Here is a 12,833-nt window from a genome sequence, read left to right as displayed (position 1 = left end):
TTTTTTTTTTTTTTAATCCCATACCGAGTTTGCGTTTCAACTTCATCGCATTTGTCACACCCCAAGCCACTGCACGTTCTGATAATTTTGCGTCCTTTGAACGCACTCGATCCCACGCATGGTGTTCTAGAATTTCATCGGCTCGATGCCGATCCCCGAGAGAATTACTTTTGGAATACGCGATATCGTGTTCACGGCATGCTGCGTCCAATGGATTTATACCACGGTCTCCACGTGCTAAACGTTTCTGTAATTTAGTTCCAGGACCGGCAAACTGGTAACCGGGCACGTGGGCTTCCAAAGGAATATTGTTTATAGCTGAATAGACAATACCGGATCCCCGTTTTCGATGTCGACGTCGTTGTAGCGATTTCATTGTACTTCTAACGTCCTAGTTCATCCTTACAATATTATATATATATATATATATATATATATATAATATCGTAATTGTCATGAAAAAATAACGCTATCTGTTGATAGCCCTACGTAATCGAGATCAATACGTTACGAGCAACAATAAAGTTTTTCATTATAATAATAATAATAATACACAGAAAATGATGGGTAAATGACGACGTGCGATGCCGTTTTGAAAAACAGACAGAAACTCTACCCGTGGTCAATTTTGACGATCATGTCACCACCAATGTACAACACAGTAAACACGGGAAGTTATTACCAAACAGTGTACGTTGTTATGATTTGTGGTCCGTCAAACTGTGGTAAAACCAATTTAATGTTCGCGCTGTTGACCGACTTGAACGGATTGAAATTCGAAAACGTTTACATCTACTCGAAATCGTTGGAGCAGTCGAAATATCAACTGTTGATTCGAGTATTGGAAGATGTTGAAGGGATACGTGTGTTCACATTTGCGAACGGTGATGAAGTTCCACCAGTGGACACTGTTCTGCCAAATTCAGTGTTTATTTTCGACGACGTGGTTATGGAAAAACAAAACGTAATGTGCGATTATTTTGCGCGTGGCCGACACAAAAGAGTTGATGTGTTTTTTCTCTCGCAAACATTGTCTCGTATACAAAAACAAATGTTACGAGACAATGCGAATGTGGTGGTGTTGTTCCGACAAGACGAAATCTACCTACGTCATGCATACGACGAGTACGTGTGTTGTGATATGAAATTTAATGAGTTCAAAGAGTTTTGCAATCAGTGTTGGAAAAACGATAAATACGGGTTCGCAGTGATATGTACGGATTTTGATCGCGATAGTGATCGACACAGTTTTGATACGTAAATTACAATATGAACACTGCCGATAAGGAATCTTCGAAGAAACTGTTGGACAAAGCCCGGGACAACGTCAGACGAAAATATGCAGAATTGCGTCGTGGTGAGTCAGAGTCGTTGACTCACATTCAGAAAAAACTAGCACCAATAATAGAACCATTGAATAGGATATCCAATGTTATTAATGTGCAGCAGCAGCAGCAGCATCATCAGAAACAATCGCAAGAAAATGACTATTCAAAGTTATATTTTGCACATCTTATAGAACAGTGGACAAAAAATCCGTTGAGAGATAAACAATACGGTCCTAGAATGCATATGGACGGTAAACTAAGCATGGGTAATGCAAACGATATAACCGTAGACAGTGACTCTATTCGTGTAAATGGAACAAAACACCAATTGACGATTGGACTAGTGAATTTGTTGTTTTCGAAAAACCCCGTTGCGTTCAACGACGAACATTTGGAAAAGTACAAAACAATATTGGAGGAAACCGGAGCTCATCTAAACAAAAATATGGCATTGAAAAAGGGAGGTGTTAAATACAATGAAGTTATCGAACCAATGTTCAGCAGCATAGGATCGGGACTACAGCTGAGAGTCGGTGAAAAAAAGATTACTTATACTGGGACGATCCCAATGAACTTGTTGAACGACTGAAGCTGCTCATATCGGCTCAGTCGGCTGGCAACACTGGAGTGTCACCCGAGATTGTTTCCATACTAGAAGAACTTTACGAAGCCGGGTACATTGCCGACATACCGTCTACATTATGAAACCTAAAATTGCGTACGAACTACATCGACCGGCCCGGAGAACGTACACTCGAACACGGGTAAACATCAAAGGACTCGATGATATATGGCACGCGGATCTTGTAGAAATGGGCGCGTACGCAGATCGTGGTCACCGATACATTTTAACGTGCGTGGACGGGTTTTCCAAGTACGCTTGGGCCGTACCTTTTTTTTTTTTTTTTTTTTTTTTACTCCGACCGGCGCAACTGTGGACCGCCCTGGAACTACCGTGAGGTATTACTTCAGGGCGGGCTTGGGCCGTACCGTTAAAGAGTAAAATGGCCCTGAACGTGACCACAGCAATGTCGGGTATTCTCGAACAGGGTCGTCATCCAAAGCTGATGCAAACCGACCGTGGTACAGAGTTCTACAACCGACATTTCCAAGCGTTGATGGACCGTTACGGGATCCGTCATTATTGAACATTTACCACGATGAAAGCTTCAATCGCACACTGAAGACGGTCATGTGGCGTGATTTCACTACGCGTGGGTCGTACAAATGGGTAGTCAGGTTGCCTGCACTGGTCTACGATTACAATAACAATCACGTGCACAGAACAATCGGCATGACACCCGCACAAGCTGTTGGGAATCCCAGTGCAGTACGCATTAAATTACGAAAAATACCCGATAATTTACCGATTAAGTTTCGAGTGGGCGACAAAGTGAGAATAAGCAAAACGAAATCCGTGTTTGACAAGGGCTATTTGCCCAACTGGAGCACCGAGTTGTTCACAGTGACCAAGGTCAAACGAACAGTACCGCCAACATATTATCTGGAAGATTACCAGAGGAACCCCATTCAGGGTGTATTTTACACCGAAGAGTTGAGCAGGACCCAGTATCCGGACACGTATTTAGTGGAACGGGTGTTACGCACACGCGGAGACCAGTGCTACGTTAAGTGGTTGGGTTTTGGCCCGGAACACAACTCATGGATATCGAAAGCAGATTTCACGGCAATGATTGTCGACATTCAGGGCCTGGTGGCTGCCGCCGACCATTCGTTCTTGGTAAAAGAAATGACCGTCATAGACCTGGAGTCCATGTCTATGGCCCATTGGGTGTTCAAACACCCAAACATCATCAAGGACGATGTGAAAACCACTTACTGGCTAAAAAAGTACCATCACGGCTTGGACACGAACATTGGTAACGTGGAATACACTGAAATACCGAGAATAATGTCGTTGGTACGGTGCGATACTATCTACGTGAAAGGCGTGCAGAAAAAACAAGTTTTACAAAAATATTTACCCGGACAGAGGGTAGTCGAAATAGAAGAAAACTGTCCACCACTGCGAAAATTATGTGTGGAATTCCAACCACGTTGTATTCGTCACATAAATAATCATGAAATGTGTAGCTTGTATAAAGCAATGTGTTTGAAACAATGGTTAACGGATAATTCGTAATTGTTTTATTTACATATTTTTATAAAAAAAAAAAATTGGTTACAAAATTACAAAAAATGTATCGATTTATTTTATTAAATAAAACTAATGTACACTTTGAGTTTAATTTGTTTTTTCGTCGTCGTCATCGACTAGAGAATAATGCCCCCACGCTTTTGTATACACGTCCTTGTACTCTCCTTCGTCACCGATTAACGCCCGCTTATCGTAGTTGTTGTTGTTGACCAACGCGAGTTTATTAATTTCAACCGTCGAAACACTATGGTGTTTTGTGCGTATTACGGACATTTTCCTACGGGTTTGCTTGAGTTTACCACGCAAGCAATTCAAATAGTCAACCATTTTGATTTCATGTTTCACCACACCCATGCTCATGCCTTTCAATCGCTTCACCTCGTCCGTTTGCCACGTAACCAACAACCTGTCGTAGTAATTTTGTATAGCGATTGAATAAGCGTACACTTTGGGTAACAATGCGATAATTTCTTGCATATGCTTACCCTTGCATTCATCGGTAAACTTGCCCGGTTGTTTTTTTCGTCGATCGGTGTAACAAGGGTGTTCGATCGGGTAATTCGACGTGTCGAAATATTCGAGTAAGTACTTTTTCAAATCATCGTGGAAACAGTTGGTCGTTATCAGATAAATGAAACTATCGGTGTCCATGTAACAGAGTAGGAGTCGCTCGGGTCCGTACAACGGCATCATAACCTCGTAATGGAACTTGTACATTATGCATTTACTTATATCCAATATGGCCTGTCCAATAAAAATGGGTTTGTAAAAATTAATCTTCTCCTTGTACATGTGCACGGCAACCAGATTTTTGTTGAATACGGTGGTGTGACTAAACGACGGTTTTGCCGCTAACCTCGACAGTTTCTTCGGGTTGCACACGAGTTGTATGTTTTGGTGTTTCCGTACGTTCTCCAATGTTTTTCCTGTTGAACGCGAAACAAATAAGTTAAAAAAAAAACAATTAAAGTTTGGAAAATTAATTATATGCTACCATAGTTTGAGTTGATCATCAGTTTTGTCCAAACGTGGTGGTCGCTTTTTTACGCAATTCCGTGTTCAACTGAATGTACTGTGCCAACCAGCGGGATTGCATAAATTTTATACATTTATGCAGTTTTGTTACGATCACACCGTGTTTCACAGCTAGTTTTAGTGCGCGGTAGTGCACGATATAACCACGTTTTGGTTGTAACGTGGTCATCAACTTGCTGTGTTTCGAAGACGACAACGGTGATCGCTCGTTTACCGGAAAAAATGGTAAATCATTGTGTAAATCGTGCAATTCACGAGGATAATGTGCATCGATTTCCACCAAGTATCCGTAATCACCGTCGTCGGGGGTGTTCAGTACTTCTTCCAGCGTTGCCGTCGACCACTCAAAATATCCAAACGGAATAGGTTCCATCATGGCTGTAAAAAAAGAATAGAAAATTACAATAGTTTTTTTATATAAATAAAATTACATTAAATATACATACCTGTCCCGTACAAATTAGTAGCGTCCAAATACTGAAGGTATTTGTGAGGCAAGTCGGGGTTGTAGTCGGGGACATCTGGGTGGTTTGCTCGAGCATACCGCTGATTAACTTGCGTTAAACCTCCGCGTATACCCATTTCGAACATCAACAACATATCCGGGTCCGTCAATAGTTCAATGTATGCGTCCGTGTACTTCAACATTGCGTCGAACGATAATGCCGGACACGAAAAATAATGTGCGGGATCGAGTTTATAATTTGTCAGACTTTCCTTCCGAAATTTTTCAAACACATCGGCCAGTATCTACATCAAACAACAAAAGTTATTACATGCGATTCGGAAATAAATTATATAAAAAAAAAAAACATACCATTACGTCAACAAGTAAATACTTGTCGCTGTAATCACCGAGAGTAAAGCAACTGAAGTGTTGCCACATTTTTTTACCGTGTTCGTAGTCTTCCTCGGACACCGTCTGATGCGTGATCGAGCTGTAAAATTGGTCACGGGGCGGCAATCGTGTTTCTTCGAGCCTCTCCCAACAGTCGACGTACTCGTACGGAAAAACAGATTTTCGGGTGACCAACTCCAGCGATTCAAACACTTTGTGTGTATGCACGAAATCCGGTGTCGACAATGTGGCGGTCAGCTTAGATAAACTGGCTTGTAGAAACCTGTAAGAATCTATGAACCGGATACGAAAATAATCATCTATGGTCTTGCTGAACATGATGTACTTTTCTTCGGACTGTGCAATGATATATATGTTTTTATCGTCGTACGCCAACTCTGGGATAATCATGTGCGAGTCGTAGTTGGACAGACCGTGTATGATGACCGGCATAAAGGCCGGTGGACGTCGTTGCAGGTTGCATTTGTTACACAAAACGGAACGAAACCGAGCCGTCCAGTGGTTGTGATCCTTGACTTTTTTTACTTTATCCGTGAACCTAATTGAACACAACTTGCAATTTTTCGTTGTATCGAAACGTAGTTGTTCCTCCGGTGTCAGTGCCGTCATATCGATGTTCACCTTCATTATGTCCGATATGCGTTTACCAATGGTTACCAACGTCGTGATAAAGTGTTTGGCCGCATCCGGTCCCCGGTACAGTACCGGTTCGTTTGGTAGTCCATCGCAAATATTTTTCGGCAACACCTTAGAATCGCGTACCACATAGAAACAGTAGCTCATGGCCTGATGATCTTGTGTAACCGTACAGTACTTGGACACTTGTTGCTCGGCACGAACCAACAAACTCTCCATGTCTGCGTACACAACCACTGGAACCGGCTCCTCTCGCCTTGTGTTTTTGAACCGCAGTACCGACTGGTCGGAGTCGGGTGCGGGAAGGACGGCTCGCGCTTCCTTGAACTTTCCACACATTTTAATGTGCTCATCCACCCCCGCTTGTCCGCTCGGTTGAGTCTTTAACGGTTGATTGGTNACCGCTTGGTTGAGTCTTTAACGGTTGATTGGTAAATGCGTTTAAACAACGTTTACAATAGTACTCGTGTCGTTTGCCCTCGGTTCGTTGTTTTGACACGAGTCTCGAGAAATTTGATATATAACAATAGTGACTGTTTCCCGGCTCGGTAACGTAAAGTAAATCAACATGATCGGTGCTCGTACGCGATTTAGTGATACGCAACGGATACACGTTATTTTTATCGTCCAACGCAAACACATTGATCGACATTGACGGGTTATTACGTTCAAATCGAATAATTTGTTTCAATGGTGTAGGAAAGTCAATGCCATCAAAACGTATACTTGTGGATTTTTCCAGATCAATGTAACCTGCATTCCATTGGTCCCTATGTTTTTTATTCTTGTTGTACTTACATAAAATCGCCCATTTAAAACACTGCTGGTCGGCGTTTCTTACGTTTATGACCGCAAATTTTCGTTTGATACACTGTGGAACTTCAACGTACGAGCCACCGCTAAATGGTGAAATTTTCGTGACTCTCAACAGCAGTCCGTCTATGAATAATAGCGACCACCCGCTACCTCGGGTCTCCATTTCCTGTTGTTCGTACACGAGCTTCTCCGTGATTCCATCAAAAACGGCGGCATATACGGTACCTGAATCGACAGTTTTGTTAAGCGTTTTAAACGATACGTCTCTCATTTCACCCATGACTTGGTGTATGTACGTTGTGTGCAGCACAACGTTGAATTTTATTATACCGTGCTTGGTAACGTCATTCAGTACGGTGGTTAAATCGTCACTCACGCATCGAATAAAATCGTCAATGTCGTCAATAGACGTTTCATTTTTCAAAAAATAATGTATAACTCGACCGCGTAGTGCAGATTCTATCGGAACAAAGCCGGTCCCTGCAACGTGCATGCACGCGCGTTTGGTCACCCTACCCGCAGGCGCGGACAAACATCGTTTCCCTGAAATAACAGTTTGACGGTGACCCTGATTCATACTACAATGAACATTCAAACCAGTACTATCGACAAATGAAGACCCACAACCGCATACAAACGACATGATAACAACTATTGAAAAATTAATACATTAGTTATACGTGTGTATGGCCACCTCTTTAATCAACTATTCAGTTCAATATACTTTTACTATTGGAGTAAACACTACTGGACTGTTAACGGATTATATTATCAATGGTGTGTAGAAATTTAACTTCAATACATACGTTTTTGTTTTTCTTAAAATCTACTCTTAAGTATTGCTATTGTGATTTTTGTTTTTACATTTTCCACCAATTTGAAAAACTATTAATCATATAATATTAATCTACAGTATAATTTACATTTGTCATATACTAATATTAGGTTCTATACTATCGGAGTAATAATGTAAACACAAATAGATTGTGAACGAACTATATAATTTTAATTCAATTTAATTTGTTGTACACGAATCATTAGAAAAAACATATAAAAAGATTTTGTTGATTGTAAAAGAAAAGTAAAGTTAATACATTAAAAAAAATTTTATTGAAAGTCAAATGAATAAGCATTTTCTGTTTTTCCTCTGTAACACAGTGACATTTTGATGTCGCCGTCATTGTACGTTTTAATTTCATCGTCCGTCAACTGTATTCTGGGGACAAAAACTTGTCAGTTGTCGGGTATCCGTGCCACCACCACAACACCATTTTTCGTTGTCAAATTTTTCATTGAAACCATTCGATAGACATGATTCTCTACCAGGTCAGACATTTTAATGTATTCCATGCCTTTGGCTTGATTATTCATTTTTTGTTTTAATTGTTCCATTTTCTACACACCAAAATTATTCGTGAGTAAACTATATATATATATATATGGTGAATGTCGTATTAATGGTGTATAGCTCGACACTGATATGTACATTTCTAACAATAACTACTACCATCAGCCACAGCATGACACGGAGGAGGATACAGCGTAATACAGATTCCCCGAAAATTGCACGTAACTCGAAAACTGATGCTGCTAGTGCTTTAAAATTTTTTTTTTTTCGTCACCTCCATCCGCTTGTCACGAGACCATTAATCTGATATACATATCGGTATGCTCTCATAGCATACTACCCCTCTCCTCTCTCTATTTGTTTTTTTGTTTAAGATAATTTACTAGGCTACAATACAGTCGATGCACTCCTACAGCTATGTGTACTCCTGTAACCATTTATAAACTGAGTTTTTTTTTATTTTTTTTTNAACTGAGTTGTTTTTTTTTTTAATACAGTTGTTTACAAACTATTCGTCATCATATATTGTAGAAATCATTGAGAGTGTGGCGGAGTGTATCACACACACACACACACACACACATATATGTTTTACACAAGACGATAATCTTTAACCTTTACAACATAATAAATACTAACACATTCACCCGCTAAAAATGTGACAAACGCCTGATAGTTACTACATTGTTGCCATTAGATTATTTAATAAGGAAATAAATACATTTTTTTTTTAAGTTAGTTAAAACGAGTGCACACACATACCATTAATACAACATATTTACATATTTATTTAACATTTTTCAACATAATAATTTATAATATTCAAATATATTTACAAAACTATATATACAACACTTAATTTACACTGACCATGTAAGTATTTGTTAATCACAATATTTACACATACAGTGAGGTGGAAAGTGTAAAATTAACTCTTTGGTAATTTTATTTTGAATGATTAAAATTATTGTAAACTTATAAGTACATTTATAACTGAATAGTGGTGGTTAGATAATAACTTACTTTGGTTCAATACACGAAAACAGAAATATACTTTAAAAAGACACTGGATCGGGTTTTTGAATATATTTAATGACCTAAAAATTCGTATTTGTATTACTTAAAATATTATAATTTTATAAATATATTGATAATATACTTAATATAAATATTTCGAATTATAGTAAACAAATTTTATTTATGAAAAAACTTTGTGAAATTTATCAGTATTATCGATTTTTAAAAATAAATAAATGCATTGAAGGGTTAAGACATTATGACAATTTAAAAAAATTATACTTACAATGAAATGACTGTTGAAAATACACAAGAATGGCTGTGAAAAACAGTAGTAGTATATGATGAATAGCACCGTAAAAACACCAAAAAGTGAATGAACAGATAATGGGTTATTTCTACAGTTATATAGTAAAAATTTATATTTTTAAGCACAATGAAGTTAATTGTTTGGGATACAAGTCCCTATGAATTCAATAACTTACTAGTGGGGATCAATAATGTTGCAAACAATGTTGCAATGTAAAACGTAATTCAGCGTTAAAAAATGTATAGAATATTTACTGGATATAATGATTTAGATGTAAAAAAAAAAAAAAAACGCAACTTAAGCAATATTTTTGTTGATTTTCTTTTAAGTTGGAAAAAAATGTATATATACATAATTCGGAACACAATAAAGCTGATAAAGTCACACGTGTCTGATTTTTTTTTTTGGTAGATACGAACGCTTGTAAATACAATAACCCTCTTAGATTATGAAAATTATGAATGTAGTAGTATAATACATTTTTTACTAAATCGAAAATTGCTATTAAATTTCATATAACACACAAGATACAATATTAAAAATGTTCATTTATTTTTTTCAAACTACAATAATATATAAGATTAACATTGATTTATTATTTATATGAAAATCAAAATAACAAATAATAGTAGTCTTATTTCGTTATTTTATTATTTTGGATAAATAACTGACCCTTACATAACAATATATGTGTACAGCTAGGAGACCAACGTATATGTTCTACCCATGGGTCGTCTTCCTCATCCCAATCTTTCAAACCTTGACTGCAACAGTAACATAACATTTGATCATTTTGTCCATTACCTAAAAATTATATATACTTATAAATAAAGTATTTGAATAAATGTACGAATCATAAAAATACATTTAATAATATATAGTCCCATACCTATGTATAAAAATCCAGCATCACAAAGTGTTGATATTTTTGATTCCAATTTTTTTGGACAGTTTTCAAAAGTCTTTAAACGAGTGTTATAATCGGCAAACTCTTTGTGTTTAGAGAGTTTAATTCTAGGCTGCTGGTCATAAGATGTCGAACAGTAAAATCCACAAACATCATATCCTGAACAAAAAATTAATTGAAAAGTAATTGAACGTAGATAGTATCGCACTGTAACATACAGTTTTAATTTCTTACCTGAATTTTCATTGAGACGATTTTCATACACCTTATACGTTTTATTTTCACTGTCCATTTTTGATCAAATACACACTGATACTTAACGTATGACCAAACAACAGCGTAAGTCGCAATCAGTGGAATGATTAAACTGAGCAAATTAATTTTGTGTGGACACTAAAGCTAGTTAAAGTCACACATGGTCTGATTTTTTTTTTTGTAGATTTCATTCAACGCGTGAAAATACTACAACTCTCTTAAATTTTTGAAAAATTTATTAGTGTAGTAAATTTTTTTACATATTAAAATGAGTTTTTTTTTTTAGTTTCACATATAAAAATAATTAATTATTCAATTTATCAAAGTACGATATAATTTGTAATATTTATATTACTATCTTGAAAATCATTAAAAAAAAAAACATTATTAGTCTAATTTCGTTTGTCAGCTATTTTGTTTAAATAACACCCGTTGACATTTCAATGGCACGTTCGTTCTACTGTTTCAATACGTTTTTNACATTTCAATGGCACGTTCGTTCTACTGTTTCAATACGTTTTTAACACGCTTTTATTAGTTTCACGTGTATGTTTGTTGTTGTTTGTTGTTTGTTGTTTGTTTGTAAGTTTGTAACTCTCCAAACGCCACGCGTTATCGCATATTCCGTTGTCTAGACTAGACTGTTATACGCATTCACCCCTCCCCACGCCTCGCTCACAATACGACGGTACACTATTCCTATAAAAATTTATTTTTAGTTATCGTACCCGTACACGCGTGCTTGTCATCAATATTATATATATGTAAACAAATTTTTATTTTGACTGACCAATAACGCCCGCGTCTAATGCGCCTTACGTATATATATATATATTCCTACCGCCGTTTATACCTCGGGTATAACGTTAGTCCGACCCGCCCGGCCATAAAACACAGCTATACTTAGTGCATGATACTTTTACGTAGTTAAGTCGCATTATTTGTATAAATATATATATTCTAATTACTATTAAAATTAATATATTAACACGATTTATTCTAATTAAGAGATATAAAGTATTCATTCCGATTACGAGGGATGATTTCCGTATCGTCATTTTTCGTCACTACCTCCACGTTCCGGGAGTGAGTAATTTACGCGCCTGCTGCTTTCCTTGGATGTGGTAGCCGTTTCTCAGACTCCCTCCCCAGAATCGAACCCTGATTTCCCGTTACCCGTAACAACCATGATATTGATAGTAACTACTATCATAACATGAAACTAAAAAGTAAAAAATAAATATAGTTTAAAAAACTAAAAAAACACGCTTTTAAAGTACATCGAACTAAAAAGTTAAAAATAATTTTTAAAATAATTATGAACAAAAAATACTAGTATTATTGTGATAAAAGCGTGGGTGCTTTGTGCCATATTTTTCGTATATTGAGCGCCCGACGCTTTTATCACAATAATACTAGTATTTTTTGTTCATAATTATTTTAAAAATTATTTTTAACTTTTTAGTTCGATGTACTTTAAAAGCGTGTTTTTTTAGTTTTTTAAACTATATTTATTTTTTACTTTTTAGTTTCATGTTATGATAGTAGTTACTATCAATATCATGGTTGTTACGGGTAACGGGAAATCAGGGTTCGATTCTGGGGAGGGAGTCTGAGAAACGGCTACCACATCCAAGGAAAGCAGCAGGCGCGTAAATTACTCACTCCCGGAACGTGGAGGTAGTGACGAAAAATGACGATACGGAAATCATCCCTCGTAATCGGAATGAATACTTTATATCTCTTAATTAGAATAAATCGTGTTAATATATTAATTTTAATAGTAATTAGAATATATATATTTATACAAATAATGCGACTTAACTACGTAAAAGTATCATGCACTAAGTATAGCTGTGTTTTATGGCCGGGCGGGTCGGACTAACGTTATACCCGAGGTATAAACGGCGGTAGGAATATATATATATATACGTAAGGCGCATTAGACGCGGGCGTTATTGGTCAGTCAAAATAAAAATTTGTTTACATATATATAATATTGATGACAAGCACGCGTGTACGGGTACGATAACTAAAAATAAATTTTTATAGGAATAGTGTACCGTCGTATTGTGAGCGAGGCGTGGGGAGGGGTGAATGCGTATAACAGTCTAGTCTAGACAACGGAATATGCGATAACGCGTGGCGTTTGGAGAGTTACAAA

General features: G+C 37.0%; 2 protein-coding genes across 2 annotated transcripts; both read right to left on the bottom strand.

Annotated features, from left to right (window-relative positions):
- Positions 1–3,573: 3,573 nt before the first annotated feature.
- LOC126902042 (uncharacterized) lies at positions 3,574–6,399 on the bottom strand. The gene is made up of 5 exons (XM_050679065.1): positions 5,339–6,399; positions 4,968–5,271; positions 4,560–4,899; positions 4,343–4,412; positions 3,574–4,230 (listed from the first exon to the last, which is right to left on the bottom strand). Exons 1-5 carry the CDS (start codon positions 6,353–6,355, stop codon positions 3,574–3,576), a joined length of 2,388 nt encoding a protein of 795 aa, XP_050535022.1. The 5' UTR covers positions 6,356–6,399.
- Positions 6,400–10,035: 3,636 nt separating this feature from the next.
- Positions 10,036–11,145, bottom strand: LOC126902343 (putative inhibitor of apoptosis). Its single transcript, XM_050679506.1, has 3 exons — positions 10,649–11,145; positions 10,397–10,573; positions 10,036–10,311 (listed from the first exon to the last, which is right to left on the bottom strand). Exons 1-3 carry the CDS (start codon positions 10,704–10,706, stop codon positions 10,142–10,144), a joined length of 405 nt encoding a protein of 134 aa, XP_050535463.1. The 5' UTR covers positions 10,707–11,145; the 3' UTR covers positions 10,036–10,141.
- Positions 11,146–12,833: the final 1,688 nt, after the last annotated feature.

This window comes from Daktulosphaira vitifoliae, unplaced genomic scaffold, assembly GCF_025091365.1.
Source record: "Daktulosphaira vitifoliae isolate Bord-2020 unplaced genomic scaffold, ASM2509136v1 Scaffold_3, whole genome shotgun sequence".
Classification (NCBI taxonomy): domain Eukaryota; kingdom Metazoa; phylum Arthropoda; class Insecta; order Hemiptera; family Phylloxeridae; genus Daktulosphaira; species Daktulosphaira vitifoliae.
This window is presented reverse-complemented; position numbering and strand designations above follow the sequence as displayed.